Here is a 20,101-nt window from a genome sequence, read left to right as displayed (position 1 = left end):
GAGGAAAAACAATAAAACCCAAGACAGGTACAAAAACAAAATGGATACTTTATCTCCAAATCGTGGCTTTGTTCTTCTATGTACAATGTGGACATCATAAAGCACATGGGCTATTGTATCATGTCAATAAAAGCATAAAATCATGATTTTAAACGTGACAGTGATAGATACATATACGAACACATTAAGGATGATTTTTATAGGTAGTCAGTCAGGCAGTTTGTCATGAACACATGCCGGTTGGAAGAAAAAAACATCCAAATACTAGAGATGTATAAAAATACATATGTAGTGATTTCAAATATGACGCAATAACTCTAACCAGTTGGATATGGAAGCCCTTGCCTATGTTATGGAATGTGATGTGTAGGACCATAGGCCATTTGGTTGTCACGATAAAATGACAAACTTGGAAAATGACACCGATACATTCGCTGGCATGATTCATAATTCATCCGTTTGAGTCATGAAAGCCGCTTGCTTTTTCTACAGGCCCTTTTCCATTGGAGATGCAAAGTGGAGGTGACTATTGGAGGGGTTTCCATGGCAACAGCTGCTAATGGTTATCACTTGACAGAAGGTAAGGGAGAGTCCTTCAGGTTATTCTAGACCACAGGTGTCAAAATGGCAGCCCGGGGGCCAAATCTCTGCAATTGTCCGAATAATGTTTTTTTTCTTGTTTTTTTCCCCAAGATGGTGCCGTCACGCGGAAGCCAGTGGCAGTAGCTCTGTCCACTCTTATTAGTTTTTCGTGTTTTACAGCCCCTCTTATCTTTTTTTTAAATGACATTTTAATATTTCTTAATACATTCCTTTTTACTTTGTACTTTATACTTAATACGTATTACTTGAATGATGAGTGATGAGTATGTTAATACCTTAGTCCCTTTTTTTCTGTTTATTTTTCATATGCACCGTTAATGGATGCACTTTTGTATATGTATCGTATCTTGTGCTGACCCGGCCCATCTGTCAAGTTTTTCGTGTTTTACAGCTCTTCTATCTTTTTTTTTTAATTACATTTTAATATTCTTAATACATTCCTTTTTACCTTACTTTGTACTTTATACTTTTTGCTTGAATGATGAGTGATGAGTATGTTAATACTTTAGTCCTTTTTTTGGCGGGGTTTATGTTTCAAATGTACTGTTAACGGATGCAGTTTTTTATATGTATCAAGTCAATGTGGCCCCCGAGCCCAAAAGTTTGCCCACCACTGGTCTAGACCGAGATGTTTTTGTTCCATATCCAAATAACCTCCCTTACGACACCATTAGGGTCACAATTGGGAGAGAAATGGGGCGATGGAGGGACAAATGAGTAACAGGAAGGCAGAGAGGGATGTGGTCGAAGCCCCTCCGCAGTCATTAGCATTTTCCTGAAAGCATTAAAACAACAACAAAAAATCATCTCAACACCAGTTGGAAAACGCCCAATCAGCGTCTATATTACCTGCGGGTGGTAGGAATGACACGACTCTGGACGTCTTCGAATCTTCTGCGAGCGCATCCGTTCGCACTTGACTGAGGCGTTATGTTTAGACAGGGGTCAAGGAGCGGTCGCAGTTAGTAGCATTTTCCTCTTTCAAACTTTTTACTGTTTTTTTAAATTTTGATTTATCTGATAATGGGGAGGATATATTTAACTTCTTTGTGCTCCAGGGTGATGGAAGGGTGTTGTCTGGAGCAGTCGCAGTCAGCCTGGACCACCAACATCAGCAAGTTGCTCTGTGGGATCTGCTGCACCACAAACATCCTGCAATACCAGTTGCCATGTCAATTCCTGACTCTGAACCTCTTGGGCAATCATCTTAAAGCCTGGTTATTAGGTTCATCAATAATTATACTTTAATATAATTATAAAACAATACAGGGGGACATCTCTTATATATATATATATATATATATATATATATATATATATATATATATATATATATATATATATATATATATATATATATATATATATATATATATATATATATATATATATATATATATATATATATATATATATATATATATATATATATATATATATATATATATATATATATATATATATATATATATATATATATATATATATATATATATATATATATATATATATACATATATATATACATATACATATACATATACATATACATATACATATATATATATATATATATATATATATATATATATATATATATATATATATATATATATATATATATATGTATGTATATATATATATATATATATATATATATATATATATATATATATATATATATATATATATATATATATATATATATATATATATATATATATATATATATATATATATATATATATATATATATATATATATATATATATATATATATATATATATATATATATATATATATATATATATATATATATATATATATATATATATATATATATATGTATTTAATTACCGTATTTTCACGACTATAAGGCGCACCCTCGATGAATGACATTTTTTCCATATATAAGGCGCACTGTATTATAAGGCGCACTGTATTATAAGGCACACTGTCTATTTTGGAGAAAATTTAAGAGTTTTAAGTGCGCCTTATAGTCGTGAAAATACGGTAAATTAATTTGGCATCTCTGATGATATTCATACAAGAGAGAAATACTTTCTGACATGGTCTTCGTCACAAATAATTCTGGGTTGTGGCAATTTCTCTTGCCCATTTAAGGCCATAAATTAAAACAATTACAAGGTTATTGATTATTCCAATTGTGTAAGCAAAAACAACAGCTGTAACAATCATCGTTGATGATATTCAATAATAACAATTAAGGTCGGAACTTAAAAACAACTCCAATTGGAAATTAAACAAACAAGCCTCCATTCGGCAAAACAATTCCAAAACCAAGCAAAAAGAGCGTCACGATTTACGAAAATATGCGAGTAATCACAAAGGTTGTTGGATAGCGATCACGCTGCATCAGCTTCTTAAGCGTCCTTCTAAGTCTGCTTTTTGGGGTAAAGGTCAGTGCTATCTTCCAGTAAACAGTCCTCGGAAGGAGGACTCGGTGACATGTTACGATCCCGAGCTCGCCCCAGATAAATTGAAGAAGCTCTCATACAAAACTGATTAAATGCACACCTAGATAATAGTATTACAGAATTAATCCAACACTGGCTTTAAATTGAAGTTAAATTGTCATCACAACGCTTTCTAGAAGTTTGCTACATGTGTCTGAAAATTTACCTTCAAGCCGCACAAGGCTCTAAAGATGGAAATTAGTCCTTACATACATGTAAGTATGACATATTTACATATATGTTAATTAACATGAATATGTATGTGTTCATTATTACATACTGTCCTTTTCTTTATTAAATAAATGTATTATTTATGTATTTTTGTGAAGTTCCCTACTTATTTATGTTTTTGACTAATTATTTGTTATTAAATACTTATTTATTGATGTGTTATTGCTGTCATTTATCAATTATTTGTCTGTTTGTTATTATTGGGCATATTATAAGGCTTTACATTTCATTCTACCTGTATAGTAATCCCTCAATTACCACATCTTCACTTATTCACTACTTTGCAGATTTCTTCAACGATAAATTATTCTAAAAACTATATATTTTTATAAAAATGTGAACATCTACGCTGAAACCATACGGAAGCCACTCTTGCTAAAAAAAAAGTGATAATAGGGGTGACCTTACTTTGCAATTTTACAATTATCGCAGCCATAGCAGTTGTTGTCGTAATACCGCAGCTGTACACACGAGGGTGCTCACAACACCTAACACATGTTTTGTTCGTCAACTTTCCTTCTTCACTTTAAATGTGCTTGTTCCCCTTTTTTAAAATACTTTCCTCACTCCCCACCACGTGCTTTGTATAATCTCATGCCCCCTCATCTAATCCTATTTCTTCTCACTTATTTCCATCCCCGCGGTTATATAAAACAGACAGAGGCACCAAAAAAAAAATGGATTTCAGTGGGACAGGAAGAAAATAAAAAGGACTGGACGTGGGTTTAGGCAAAAAGCTGCAATGCAGGATTATGTTAACGTGGGTGCTCACACTTACTTCTGGCAGCGCCCACACTTAATGATGCTGTTAGTCTCTTTGACCGATGGCTCGTGGACAAAACTGGGGTATTCTGTGTCGCACGGTTGCAAGATGTCGCCCTTTTTCTTGTGCGAGGAAGCTGGAGAAGAGAGAAGGGTCAAGGGTGGCATTTGATGCACTGCAACAGGGTCAAACGTTCGGTTCACGGGCCGGAAGTGGTCCAGTAGGGGTCTGATCCAGGCCTACCAGCACTTTGTAATGTATTCATCTTGTATGTATGTGATTATTGTATTTTCACGACTATAAGGCGCATTTAAAAGTCTTAAATTTTGTCCAAAATAGATAGGGCGCTTTATAATCCAGTATGCTTTACATATGGAAAAAAAATAAAATGTGTCATTCATTGAGGGTGCGCCTTATAATGCGGTGCGCCTTATAATCATGAAAATACTGTAGCCAATGTGTTAAGGTTTGTGGATCAAAAGTGCTGTTATTCACGACTATAAGGCGCACTTAAAAGTCTTAAATTTCCTCCAAAATAGACAGGGCGCCTAATAATCCAGTGTGCTTTATATATGAAAAAAAAATGAAAATGTGTCATTCATTGAGAGTGCGCCTTAGAATGCGGTGCACCTTATAGTCGTGAAATACGGTAGCCAATGTGTTAAGGTTTGTGGATCAAAAGTACCGTTTTTCCACGACTATAAGGTGCACTTAAAAGTCTTAAATTTCCTCCAAAATAGACAGGGCGCCTAATAATCCAGTGTGCTTTATACATGAAAAAAAATTAAAATGTGTCATTCATTGAGGGTGCGCCTTATAGTCGTGAAATACGGTAGTGTTAAGGTTTGTGGATCAAAACTACTGTATTTTCACGACTATAAGGCACAATTGTTTTATAATTATATGAACGTATAATTATTGCTGAACCTAACAGTAATACTGTAGGATTTTACCCTTGTAATAGTTCAATTTTAATCTCATTAATATCATATTCATTTTCCTCTCTGGATATTACATTGTATTTTTGCAATTTCCCGCCTGACCATTGGTTGGGAAACACTGTCCTAGTATATAAAGCCAAACAAAACACTTGCGCTTCACCTTTATGTACTTTCTCCCCTGTGGCAACATTGTGTAATAACTTAAATCCTTTCTAGAGTTTCTTGGAGTAAATAAGGCTGACATAGTGATTTTTTGTTTTGTTTCCTCAACACCCCCCATCATCACCACCCTGCGTGAACTCACCATCTGCAAAGTGCTCTGTGTGCCAAAATCCACAGACGTTAAACTCAAGGAGAAACCTTGTGAAGTGGAGAGAAAAGAAGGAAGTGGACAGGGAGAGGGAATCAATTAGCCACTCCATCATGACAGACTCTTTGCTAGATTGCTCTCACTTGGCCAAAACTGGGACTGGGGAAAGCGCTTGATTTTTTTTTTTGGAACTTTTTGGCCCAGGGGCCACATTGACTTTAAAAAGTTGACAGACGGGCCGGGTCAGCACAAGATACGATACATATAAAAAAGTGCATCCGTTAACAGTACATATGAAACATAAACAGAAAAAAAGACTAAAGTATGAACATACTCTTCACTCATTCAAGTAAAAAGTATAAAGTACAAAGTAAAGTTAAAAGTATAAAGTACAAAGTAAAGTAAAAAGTATATTGTACAAAGTCAAGTAAAAAGTATAAAGTACAAAGTCAAGTAAAAAGTACAATGTACAAAGTCAAGTATAAAGTACAAAGTCAAGTCAAAAGTATAAAGTACAAAGTCAAATACAAAGTATAAAGTACAAAGTCAAGTAAAAAGTATAAAGTACAAAGTCAAGTAAAAAGTATAAAATACAAAGTCAAGTAAAAAGTATAAAGTACAAAGTCAAGTAAAAAGTATAATGTACAAAGTCAAGTAAAAATTATAAAGTACAAAGTCAAGTAAAAAGTATAAAGTACAAAGTCAAGTAAAAAGTATAATGTACAAAGTCAAGTAAAAAGTATAAAGTACAAAGTCAAGTAAAAAGTATAAAGTACAAAGTCAAGTAAAAAGTATAAAGTACAAAGTCAAGTAAAAAGTATAAAATACAAAGTCAAGTAAAAAGTACAAAGTACAAAGTATGGAATGTATTAAGAAATATTAAAATGTCATTATTTGGACAACGTCGGCGGGCCGGAATAAAAGGCCTAACGGGCCGTATGTGGCCTGCGGGCCGTAGTTTGCCCATGTCTGGGCTAAGCCAATCCCAAGCTTTTCATCCTGGCTAATGCATGTCATAAGAATTAAAAATGGAATGACAAAAAACAAAAAAAAGAAAATTTCACTATTAATTTATAGATTTGGGTAATTTGCCAACTATAGACCTGAACTGGTTGTTGCTAGTAGCAACACTTACAGTAAGAAGTTGGAAAGGAACCACTTGAGGGTGGACACCAAACCGAAGAATGACTAGAAAAAAAATCAATCAATCAATCAATTGAAAACAAGTCGGTTAACAAAATGATTGTGTATATCTCTATCGTCTATTTACATACGCTTAGAAGCGGTCGGGCTCTGCTTGTGGAGTGTACGCTCATCTTGCACATGGCCTGGTAGTCAAAGAGAGACACTCTGAGGAAATAAAAACAACAAAATGACTTCATTTTTTTGCTTGAAATACCTCAGACTGTATCTGTCACAAAAGCATGTGGGAAAACTTTCAGCGGCACATGCGCGGGAAGAGCTGCTTATGCAATGTCCTGCGGCAAATGAAGCGTGATCAAATCTTTTAGCCGCATCAAAAAATAGCACGTCACTCACTCGCCAGATGTTGGCCATGACATGACGGAAACTATCGCGTAAATCTGGAAGACGAGTGCTATTGTAAGGGCTATATACCGTATTTTCACGACTACAAGGCGCACCGCATTATAAGGCCCACCCTCAATCAATGACATTTTTCCATATATAAGGCGCACTGTATTATAAGGCGCACTGTATTATAAGGTGCACTGTATTATAAGGTGCACTGTATTATAAGGCGCACTGTATTATAAGGCGCACTGTATTATAAGGTGCACTGTCTATTTTGGAGAAAATTTAAGACTTTTAAATGTGCCTTATAGTCGTGAAAGTCCGGTAATTGCTATTGACTTCCAGGTATGAAGCACTCACTACACAGGCACCTCTAGAGCCAGCCATTGTTGATGTTTTGGATTTTTTGGTATAAAATCTTGCAGTGGGGGAGGAGCTATATGATGAAAGATTTTGTAAACTAAGATGGCATCTGCATATTTAACAGTATTGTTTCAGTTCAGGCGTTTGTGTTTTTTAAATATCCGACAGTGGTGGTTTTTCTTTTTTGGTTTTCTGTTTTTTTCCATATATAAGGCGCAGTGGATTATAAGGCACATTGTCTATTTTGGAGAAAATTTAAGACTATATATAAAGTGCGCCTTATAGTCATGAAAATACGGTGCTACCAGGATCCATATTTATTCAGATATAGTGTTTTTATATACATACAGTGGTACCTCGACATACTAGTGCCCCGACAATACGAACAATTTGAGATACGGCTAAAATTTTGGGCAAATATTCGTCTTGAGATACGAGAAAAATGTTGATATATGAGCATATAACAGATGTGAGAGGCTGCTCATAAGAACATCATGGGCACCTATGGTCCCTCTAATTTTTCGTTGGTCTGGGCAGAAAGACAACCTCCCTGAGCGCACTGAGTACCAGTGTGAGTGACATCATCATTGCTCACTATGGGCACACCAGTATCACACCTGCCATAAGCAGTGCATGTCAATGTTCCCTCAAATTTTTCATGTAAAACATGCTTTAAAACACAAAAAAACATAAGAGTGGACAGAGCTACTGCCACTGGCTGCCGCGTAAATGGCGGGATCATGAGGAAAGGGGTATAAAAAACAAGTTTGGATTTTATTGACTGCGCGCCATATGATTGCTGCTGCGCAGAGAAGACGAGAGTAGCTTAGAGGGAACATTGATGGGCACTGTCTTTCTGGTCGCAAGTCCCTCAAGTAATGTCTCCACGAGCACTGGGCGGAGCGTTTGCATTTTTTCAGTGTTTTTTTTTCCCCGTTAGTCAGTGCGAATGGCGTATAAACTATTTCTCGTTGGCAAGTGGTCGTGCGTTATCCTATTGTGAGGACATTTGTGTCCATCATTTTGGGAATATTTTGAAGGAAGGACAAAAGCAAACAACCCTCGATAGGTTGCATTTGAAAGTCAAAGTGGAGGCGGGGCAAATAGAGCCAAACCGGGAGAAGAAAGGTATCAAAATTTAAAACAAAATTAGAATGAAGTTTAGTGTAAGCTTAGATCAAACTTATTTGTCAGTGTGTCTGCATCGCAATCCAAGTATATTTAATTTGTTTATGTTATGTTACGAGCGCAATACCATGCAAAAAGTCTTCACTAGTTAACCCACCTGATATTTGTTACTTTGTTAATAGATGGCGAATTAGAAAAAAATTAAATGTTTTTCCAATACAATATCCTGTTTTGGGGTTTTTTTTTCAGAGGGTTGGGACGAATTAATTGTTTTTTTTTTGTTAATTTCTATGGGAAACGTTCATTTGAGTTACGAGTAAATCGGCATACGAGCTCAGTACCGGAACAAATTAAGCTTGTATCTCGAGGTACCACTGTATATAACTTAAATAAAGCCTAAATAGATTGCACCCAAAGCACTCGCCCATATTGCCCATGGCAAAAACAGGCCCTGCTACATTCTACAAAGATTTCAAACACTCAGACACACATTTCAACCCGAACTCTACCGTCACATAGTTTCTTTTTGGATGGGCCCGAACTGTTCTCATTATACATTACATAGATCTGTTTTTTTTGGACAGAAATATGATTTTTTGAAAATTCTCCGAAGCAAATTCCAGATTCTTTCTCTATATTTACTACCTTTTGAACATGCCCATTCTGATCATGGTGGTCATGACCGAGCCGTCCACCTGGCCGAAGAACCTTCCGGCCTGTCTAGGAAAACAGAAAAGGCGTGGATGAAGCGGGTATCTCTGTTTTACAACAACAGCACATCACCGTCATATTGCCGGACTGACGTCAGCACGCTGTTTGGAAACGAGGACGAAGCCATTATTGTCAATCACGTAGCACTCCATATCCTGCCATGAGAGACCAAAGGAGACAGGGAGGCAATTAGGAGCGCCGTAGTGAGCCGCCACTCCACTCCAATGACACACAACAGACAAATAAGCTCATTCAACTCGGACTGCCAGAGCGTGGCATCTTCCAAAAGAGGACCACGCCGTTAAACGGCCTGACCGGACGTTTGGTCGTCGTTTTTTTTTTTTGGTCGCCGGTCAAATGTTGACAGAGAAATTACTGTTGAAACCAGCTGTCAAAATTATATTCATGATAGAGTTTACTATATAAGAGAGAGTATAATATCTAAGGGAGAGAGTTTAATATCTAAGAGAGAAAGTTTAATATCCAAGAGAGACAGTTTAATATCTAAGTACTGTTTAATATCTAAGTACTGTTTAATATCTAATTACTGTTTAATATCTAATTACTGTTTAATATCTAAGTACTGTTTATATCTAAGTACTGTTTAATATCTAAGTACTGTTTAATATCCAAGAGAGACAGTTTAATATCTAAGTACTGTTTAATATCCAAGAGAGACAGTTTAATATCTAACTACTGTTAAATATCTAAGTACTGTTGAAACCAGCTTTCAAAATTATATCAAGAGAGTTTAATATCTAAATATCGACTGTTTAATATCTATGTACTGTTTAATATCTAAGTACTGTTTAATATCTAAGTACTGTTTAATATATAAGTACTGCTTAATATCTAAGTACTGTTGAAACCAGCTCTCAAAATTATATTCATGAGAGAGAGTTTAATATCTAAATATCCACTGTTTTCAACAGTACTTATATATTAAACAGTACTTAAATATTAAACAGTACTTGAATATTAAACAGTACTTAAATATTAAACAGTACTGAAAATAGTAAACAGTACTTAAATATTAAACAGTACTTAGATATTAAACAGTACTTAGTTATTATACTCTCTTAGATACCAAACTCTTTCTCATGAATATAATTTTGAGCGCTGGTATCAACAGTAAACTGGAAGATGAACATAACACATGTTAGCTTTTTAGAATCGTTTTTGAAGAAGTTGCATGTTGTTGACTGAAAGCTGTGTTATTCAAAACAGCTCTTCTCAATTGCAGAAATATGTAAATTCGATACATTTTTTTTCTCTAAGGAAAACAGCCATCCATGTCACCATTTGACCGGTGACCAAAAGACCGGCAACCAAAAGACCGGCGACCAAAAGACCTGCGACCAAAAGACCAAACGTCCGAGCACTGTTAAACGGTAGGTATGTAGGGTACACTCACGAAGCGATCACAGCGAAGAGGACAAACTCCATCCACGTCAGAGCACTGGGGGTGGAAATGAAAAAGCCAAAGTGAGGAAAATGTTTCGTAACTGCAGCACCAATGACAGGTGATTTCACGCCAAGCCGAGGAGGTGTCGATTGGAACGCCTCACGACGTCATGTTTCGTGGCCCTTTGGTGTCATTGAAATGATTTGCAGCAGCCTACGCTGGAGCGTCATTTGGTTAAGTGGAGAATGGGATGCAAATTTGGTGGTGCAGGTGTTAAAATGAGGTTCGACAGGCCAAAAAGAAGTGAGAAAATAACTTACATCAGTGTCGTTTGGCTGTCAAGACAGAGAAGAGAAACATGGCTGGATTAGTATTGATTGTTTGCATTAGTTAGAGCAGAACAGTGCAATGAAGGGTAGTGCGAAGAAAAAGCAGATACAGACAATCAATAGCTGGCTCGCCAAATACGTATAGAGAAGCAGGAAGTTTGCCTCAAAAGCTACGGTGGAATACATGAACCTTTTAGACCAGGGGTGTCAAACTCCCTTTGGTCTGCGGACCGAATACAGCTTTTTTTTGAGATCAAGCGGGCCGGACCAGTAAACTCATTGCAAAATTACATAGAACTAACAAAAAGCCCATTTTTTCCTTTCTATTAGTCACTAATACTAATAATTAGTGCAAAGAATGAGTAAATTATCAACATTTTTATTAAAATAATTTTCTTTTTACATTATAAAAAATATATTATGAACAAGAGAATAACATAAGAACATAAATAAATGTCAATTCATGTTGTCTTCACGTACTAAAACACTGCGCCCCCTAGCGGATAATACAAGAACTACATTTTTTTAAAGAAAATTCATATATTTTTTATACAATGCAGCTATCTTCCCCGAGCCGTACCAAATCACCAGACGGGCCGGATCCGGCCCGCGGGCCGTATGTTTGACACCCCTGTTTTAGAGCATGATTATTGCACAAGAAGGTTTAAATTTGGTGAAACGTAAGCTTAAAACTTTTTAAGTGTGTATAGGAATCTAAGTTCATTTACTGTATTTTCATGACTATAAGGCACACTTAACAGTCTTAAATTTTCTTCAAAATAGACAAGGCACCTTATAATCCAGTGCACCTTATATATGGGAAAAAAATAAACTGCCATTCATTGAGGGTGTGCTTTATAATGCGATGCGCCTTATAATGCGGTGCGCCTTATATATAAAAAAATACGGTATTTAGCTTCTACAGTCAAGTTTGAAATAGAATAAGGCTGTAAAACAACAAAATCTGTACTGACACTGTTAAATGCAAAAAAAATATATTGAATAAACAATAGTACTTCAACCAATAGTGGCCTTGGCGCAGAATAAAAACAAAAAATCCTAAAAAAAAAAAAAAACGCACAGTATTTTCACGACTATAAGGCGCACTTAAGTCTTAGATTTTTCTCCAAAATAGACAGGGCACCTTATAATCCAGTGCGCCTTATACATGGAAAAAATTAAAATGTGCCATTCATTGAGGGTGCGCCTTATAATCCAGTGTGCCCTATATATGGGGAAAATGTCCTTCATTGGGGGTGTGCCTTATAGTGCATTGCTTCTTATAGTCGTGAAAATACGGTAAGTTCAATTTTGATGTTATGCTAGAAGCACATCCGTCAATTCTATCCGCAAACTCCGCGTTGTACTAAATAATATCTCATTTTAGTATTAAACATCATAACCACTCATTATTCTGTTAGAAAATAGTGAATTGTAACCAAGAAAAATATATTTTTCCATTGTAATATCCTGTTTTTGGGTGTTTTTTTTCCAAATGATGGAAACAAATTAATTTGTATTTAGTTCATTTCTATGGGAAACGTTGATTTGATATACGAGCTCGGTGCCGGAACACATTTAGCAAATATCTCAAGGTTTGACTGTATTGGACAATGTAGACATACGACATGGACAGGATCTTTACTACTTTGTGTTGTATTACTTCAGACAAAGTAGTAAATTATTCATGGCCAAACGAGAAACACGACTAAAATGACACTAACAAGCTCATCGCCGACAAATATGGACAGATGGCGTGCATATGTTGTCCTTCCACAGCAGTACTTACAGTCACATACATGTATATACATATATATAGTACACATCATTCTCCAAGAAGCACTTGAAATGTCGCAGTCTCTCCCTCAGACACACACACACACACACAAAAAGGCTCGGCTTGTGCTATTCCATCCATCATTTAGGGGCGCTACGGGCCTTAATGCTCTTTTAATCGCTATCTTTACCGTTGTGGCAGAGTGGAAGGATCCAACACCTGCCAGATATAAAAAATGGTGCCTCAAAGGTGTGGAGGGACAGCTTATATCAGTCTTTCCGAAACAAAGTAAACACACTTTTTATTGTTAGTGAAATGGTATAATAAAATATGTTCATGACATTCAAATGCTCACAACGAAAGAACAAAATATAGTGGAAACACACTTTTTTGTATGATGGAGATGCAACAAAAGTCGAGTAAAAAGTATTTGTTTCCGAATACAAACCTGCGATGTGGTGGCCCAAAATTTGGATTCCAACACTTCCAGAGTCATTTGGATACCTATAGCTGAAAGAGAGGAAATTCACTTGCATGTGTTTTGTTGTGAGAGCATTAAGTGAAAGGATGACTGTCTGTGATAATCATCATCATCAATGTTATGTTATGTTGAGACCATGTTTACACCAACCATATGTATAGTTGTGCATGTATGTATATATATATATATATATATATATATATATATATATATATATATATATATATATATATATATATATATATATATATATATATATATATATATATATATATATATATATATATATATATATATATATATATATATATATATATATATATATATATATATATATATATATATATATATATATATATATATATATATATATATATATATATATATATATATATATATATATATATATATATATACACAGTGTTCCCTCGCTACTTCGTGGTTCAGCTACCGCGGACTCAGAGCTTCGTGGGTTTTTTGGGGGAAAAAATACAAATATTACATTGAAACAACATATTTTACAGTTTTCTTTTTTGTTATAACAGGATTTTCACTCACTCTACCCGTATTCTATATGGTGTACTGTAAACAGGTGGGTAAATTTAAAAAATAAATAAATAAATTAAAAAAAAATAGAAAAATAATATTATTATTATTATTTTTTGGGGAGGGGGGGAATTAAATTCAAATTAAGCATTTTTGAAGGGGAATTCCTACTTCGCAGAAATTCACTTATCCGATAACCGAGGGAACACTATATATATATATATATATATATATATATATATATATATATATATATATATATATATATATATATATATATATATATATATATATATATATATATATATATATATATATATATATATATATATATATATATATATATATATATATATATATATATATATATATATATATATATATATATATATATATATATATATATATATATATATATATATATATAAGAGAGGTGAAAGAGAGGGAACAAATTAATTTAATCCAACCCTCAAAAACTATTTTATGGCTATAAAACCTCTACTGCATCTACAGCTGCGACACAAAAAAATAGTCAATAATAACCTCATACAATTAAAATACTATTTAGGAATATAGCCATATTTTACTCACCAAAAATCCTTTCAATGCAACTCACGTATTTATTCATTTATTTACTTATTTATTACCTATTTATTTATGTCTAAATTGTGTTTTCCTGTGTCTGTATTCTCACCCTCTCGCTACTGTGACAGAGAAATTTCACAAATACGGGATGAAAAGTTATCCAGTCCAATCCAATCCTAATTTTTAAACATAGGCAGCCCTGCAGCACCGTTCTTAGATACGTTGACCAACAACTCAACATTATAAGCCACCAAAACAGTACTCCTTAAATATGTTTAGATGATGAATTCAAATCTTTGGACGATTTTTGGTTCTGACTGAAAAAAGATGCAATTGCATCAATTCTGGGATCAGCACATGTACGCATACTGTAAACACCCACGTCTAATACACACAGTACTGCGAGGGAGGATGCCACTTCATTTTAGCATCAAAGACTCAGCAGTTTTCTCCCCTCCTCTTTTTCCCAGCATGCTTTGCTTTAAGTACTCTGGGGGATGCCTCTTCTATTCTCATAGCATGACACACCACCATAAATAACAATCACCAGTTGGAGTGCTTTACTCATTACTATGAAAGTCTTTGTGGTATTACCGTATTTACTCGCACATAAGCCGCTCATGTGGGACAAAAAATGATGACTGAATTAAGGGTACGACTTATATGTGCATAAAAATGCACGAAAATGCAAGTTGACGTGGAGGACACGATGACGCCACGACAAAATGGCGCTGTGACATCATGACGCAGAATCTAAATTGCTGGTTATTTGTATTTGGCAAGCTGCCAATCAAAGGTTGCCATGTTTTAGACAGGAAATTAATTAGTGAAGGGAAACAAATACGCAACGTTGCAGATGTGGGAAATGCGAGGCGGAGTTTCCCATTTCATTCTTGTAAGGGTTACATCATATTCTTAATAATTCAAGTGTAAAGAGGGGTTACGGGGATAAAAATTGAGTCAAAAATGTAGTCAAGTTGGGGCAGTGGATGGTAGGAAGCCAGGAAGGCCCAAAGAATACAAGCGAATAAATGGATTTTTAATAACGTTATGAGCCGGAAAGCACTTTTCATCTCAAGTCGAGTGTGGCTATTCATAATAGCGCAGGCGGCATGCGGGATCTGGGGACAACGTGCCAACACGCCCACGATTAATTTATATTTCACACCAACAAATACATGCAGATAGTGCGGCAATACGGTGCTTGAGACTTTTTTACTAGCTTCCAACTAAAACGACGCTAAAACTGAATTTTCTCAGTGTGTGTGTGGGCGGGGATGCTCGGACGTTTGGTCACCGGTCAAATGGTGACAGAGAGTTTACTGTTGAAACCAGCTCTCAAAATTATATTCATGAGAGTTTAATATCTAAGTACTGTTGAAAACAGTAGATATTTAGATATTAAACACTCTCAGAAATATAATTTTGAGAGCTGGTTTCAATAGTACTTAAATAGATATTAAACAGTACTTAGATAATAAACAGTACTTAAATATCAAACAGTACTTAGATATTAAACTTTACTTAGATATTAAACAGTACTTAGATATTAAACAGTACTTAGATATTAAAAAGTACTTAGATATTAAACCATACTTAGATATTAAACAGTACTTAGATTTTAAACAGTACGTAGACATTAAACAGTACTTAGATATTAAACAGTACTTAGATCTTAAACAGTACTTAGATATAAAACAGTACTTAGATATTAAACAGTACTTAGATATTGAACAGTACTTAGATATTAAACAGTACTTAGACATTAAAAAGTACTTAGATATTAAACAGTACTTAGATATAAAACAGTACATAGATTTTAAACAGTACTTAGATATTAAACAGTACTTAGATATTAAACAGTACTTAAATATTAAACAGTACTTAGATATTAAACAGTACTTAGACATCCAACAGTACTTAGATATTAAACAGTACCTAGATATTAAACAGTACCTAGATATTAAACAGTACCTAGATATTAAACAGTATTTAGATAATAAATTATCTCAAAATTATATTCATGAGAGAGTTTAATATCTAAGTACTGTTTTACTGTTGTACTAAGTACATTTGACCGGCGACCAAAAGGGACCAAAAGACCTGTGACCAAAATACCGGCGACCAAAAGACCTTTGACCAAAAGACCGGCGCCCAAAAGACCGGCGACCAAACGCCGGTCACTGTGGGGCTTCCAACAAGATTGGAAATGTGTCATCTGGTGGCATTACAGATTTGAAAATATGACAAAATGCTTTAAAAGCTGTTAGCCAGAGCAATGTCCAAAAATAGTTGCCTTGTTTGAGCACAGCTTCGGTTGACTTTCAGTGTTCAATGAACTGATGTTGCCAAGCAACCACCCCGACCAGTTGTTGCAAAATCTGGCTGCCAAATAGTCGGATTCAAGAGTAATATTTCTTATAATCATTCACTCTCACGAGAGTCCGGAATGGAAATCCCTAGATTTTGTGAGATGAACACGCTTTTTCTTTTTCCCCCCGCCGGAGCAAATCAACTGCGGCCAAATTAATGAAAGTCTCTGAGTGGTGGATAGAAAGAGGGATTTTGTGCTTTTGAAATACTTCATAATCCCGACAACTCGGCTGATTATTCATCCGGCGCTGACAGTTAGCGTGGCTGAAGGACAATCTTTTTCATCATCGTCACATTATGTTTAATACTCGGGGGGTAAAAGAAAAAAAAGGACCGTATTTACTCGCATATAAACCGCCCACACATGAGCCGAACCCTTAAAATTGCCTAAAGAAAAAAGCCGCCCAGCAATTCAACTTTTTTACCCCCATATTCATGGTTTTAATAGGAAGTACAAATGTTTTACTTTGAAGAGAAAAACTTAAGAAAAATGATCGCACATGGTATTTCTGAGATACTGTATCAATTAAAAGCAAATTATTAGGGTCAATATCATAAGGAAGTTAGTCATTCATCCAATAATGGTTGTTTTCTTACTGCAAAACAGAAAATAACCAACAAATAGTAAATGTAAATTTCCAGAATTCCACTGGTAAAAAAAAAAAGAGTATAGCAACTCGGTAAGAGTTGTGTGCATGTAAGCCATCCCCTTGATTTAGTCATCTTTTTTTATAGTTACAAATATGTCTTATAGGCGAGAAAATATGGTATTCTATTTGAGTTACGAGTAAATCAACGTACGACCTCTGTCCTGGAACGCAATAAGCTAAAAGGCTATTTTATGGCTAAACTTATTATCTCTTTAGTGGTAGATAACTGGTTAAAAAGGAGAAAAAATGAGGGAAAATATCATTAGAACCCTTAAAATTGTCTTAAAATCCTTACATTTGACAATTTCTCACGTATAAGCCGCCAACCGATTCAAATTTTTTTACCTCCATATTCATAGTTTTAATAGGAAGTACAAATGTGTTACTTTGAATGGGAAAATCTTAAGAAAATTAATCACACGTGGTATTTCTGAGATACTGTATGAATCAAAAGAACATTATTAGGGTCAATATCATAAGGAAGTTAGTAATTTATCCAGTAATGGTTGTTTTCTTACTGCAAAACAGAAAATAACCCACAAATAGTAAATGTTAAATTGCCAACATCTACTGGTGAGAAAGAGTATAGCAAGTCTTGTGTGTACAAGCTGTACCCTTGATTCAGTCATCTTTTTTGGTTACAAATACGGCATATATGCGAGGAAATACATCTTAGAATAAATCTTAAGAAAATTCATCGCACGTAGTATTTCTAAGATACTGTATGAATCAAAAGCACGTTATTAGGGTCATATAAAGAACTTAATAGGCCTGTTTGTAAATGCAAAATGTCAAATTATTTAATTTGACAAAACAAATAATTCTATCTTGATGAGAACCTGATGCCATACCTGTCAACTTGTACGTTTTACACGTATTTTATACGTTTTTTTACCATTTCAAATCATGTACGTCGTACACCGACTTTTGTACGGGGAAAAATATTTAAAAAAAATAATAATCGCCAATATTTCTGAAAACCGATCTCAACAAGACCGTTTTGGCTAAAATCCAGATCGTCTCGTAGGCCGGTAGCCAACGACGCTACTGTCATCGATTTGTTACTATTGTCACGGTATACCAGCAAAAATGATCCTCAATCGTTTGTATTTTTTTAGCGGTGCGTACGGGAATATCGATAAAGGATTACATGTGCATGCGTATCATATACATAGAGTAAATATGGTGGAAGCAAGCATGGAGGAGCCACCTAGTAAGAAACGAGTTACCGCGAGTAAACATGCGTCGTATGGTGTTTGTAAGGTTTTTTGGGGTGTTTGTACGGGAAATCATAATCATTTATAAAGGCAGTTATCGGCAGAGGTTGACAGGTATGTGATGCTTTCTAACGATAGAAATGACAATTTTCTTACAAGAAGTTTAAAATGTGGCAACCATATTGTTTTTTTATGAATTAGATGATTTACTGCCATCCCCCTGGTATAAATTGGCTTGGGCACCACGACCAATCACACAGCGAGTCAAGCAATATGAAATTATTGACTTTTCACCACTTTTTTGGGTGGGGCGTCATTACTTTAGCCTTAAAAAGATTGTCAACTGGCTCTTTTCGGGAAGGTCGCGTGTTGCGCTGCCGCTTTATATCGCTCGCCTTCGACCTGTCACTGTATGATGAACGACTCAAGGTCGTGCGGGTAGTGGTTGCGGCACGTGGCGGCGTCCGCGGGCCGAATGATCCGACGGGAGGCAAAACAAACAAAACAAATGAGCTTGCGAGCACCGCAAATAGAGACAAATAATTCTCCTTGTCATTAGAAGTGTGCTAACTGTGGAAAACAGGAAGCAGTAGCTAAGTCATTACTGAGCATAAGCCTAGTGGGCAAGTGGTTGGAACATTAGCTTCCCAGTTCTGGGATCGAGGGTTTGCTCTCCACCGTGTGGAATGTGTTGTCCCAAGGTTTACATGGGTTTTCTTTGGGTACTCTGGAGAAAACATGTGCTTGGCTAGCTATTTGAGCGTGAACAGACATTTGGTCGCACAGACGTTTGGTCGCCCGGACGTTTGGTCGCCCGGACGTTTGGTCGCCCGGACGTTTGGTTGCCCGGACGTTTGGTCTCCCGGACATTTGGTCGCCCGGACATTTGGTCGCCCGGACGTTTGGTCGCCGGACGCTTGACAACATGACAGTTTACTGTAGAAATCAGCTCTCAAAATTATATTCATGAGATAATTTAATATATAAGTACTGTTTAATATCTAAGTGCTATTTAATATCCAAGTACTGTTTAATATCTAAGTACTGTTTAAGATCTAAGTACTGTTTGATATCTAAGTACTGTTTAAGATCTAAGTGCTGTTCAATATCTAAGTACTCTTTAATATCTAAGTACTATTTAATATCTAAGTACTCTTTAATATCTAAGTACTATTTAATATCTAAGTACTGTTTAATATCTAAGTACAGTTGAAAAAAATTAATATCTAAATATCTACTGCTGAAACCATCTCTCAAAATTATATTCACCCAGGCGACCAAATGTCCGGGCGACCAAACGTCCGGGCGACCAAACGTCCGGGCGACCAAACGTCCGGGCGACCAAACGTCCGGGCGACCAAACGTCCGGGCGACCAAACGTCCGGGCGACCAAACGTCCGGGCGACCAAACGTCCGGGCGACCAAACGTCCGGGCGACCAAACGTCCGGGCGACCAAACGTCCGGGCGACCAAACGTCCGGGCGACCAAACGTCCGGGCGACCAAACGTCCGGGCGACCAAACGTCCGGGCGACCAAACGTCCGGGCGACCAAACGTCCGGGCGACCAAACGTCCGGGCGACCAAACGTCCGGGCGACCAAACGTCCGGGCGACCAAACGTCCGGGCGACCAAACGTCCGGGCGACCAAACGTCCGGGCGACCAAACGTCCGGGCGA

General features: G+C 35.9%; 1 protein-coding gene across 2 annotated transcripts in view; it reads right to left on the bottom strand.

The window, feature by feature from the left end:
• Positions 1-28: 28 nt before the first annotated feature.
• The window catches only part of cacna2d4a (calcium channel, voltage-dependent, alpha 2/delta subunit 4a), a 65,170-nt gene continuing 45,097 nt past the window's right edge, over positions 29-20,101 (bottom strand). For both annotated transcript variants that reach the window (XM_077709522.1, XM_077709523.1), the window contains 12 exons: positions 13,021-13,082; positions 10,787-10,801; positions 10,476-10,520; positions 9,154-9,216; positions 8,996-9,066; positions 6,601-6,676; positions 6,462-6,514; positions 5,321-5,376; positions 4,091-4,211; positions 1,635-1,755; positions 1,453-1,530; positions 29-1,378 (listed from right to left, as the gene is read on the bottom strand). In XM_077709522.1, the coding sequence (XP_077565648.1) occupies positions 1,280-1,378; positions 1,453-1,530; positions 1,635-1,755; positions 4,091-4,211; positions 5,321-5,376; positions 6,462-6,514; positions 6,601-6,676; positions 8,996-9,066; positions 9,154-9,216; positions 10,476-10,520; positions 10,787-10,801; positions 13,021-13,082 (860 nt within the window). In that variant the 3' untranslated portion in view covers positions 29-1,279. The remainder of the gene's footprint in view (positions 1,379-1,452; positions 1,531-1,634; positions 1,756-4,090; positions 4,212-5,320; positions 5,377-6,461; positions 6,515-6,600; positions 6,677-8,995; positions 9,067-9,153; positions 9,217-10,475; positions 10,521-10,786; positions 10,802-13,020; positions 13,083-20,101) is intronic.

Source organism: Stigmatopora nigra, chromosome 23 (genome assembly GCF_051989575.1).
Source record: "Stigmatopora nigra isolate UIUO_SnigA chromosome 23, RoL_Snig_1.1, whole genome shotgun sequence".
NCBI lineage: Eukaryota > Metazoa > Chordata > Actinopteri > Syngnathiformes > Syngnathidae > Stigmatopora > Stigmatopora nigra.
This window is presented reverse-complemented; position numbering and strand designations above follow the sequence as displayed.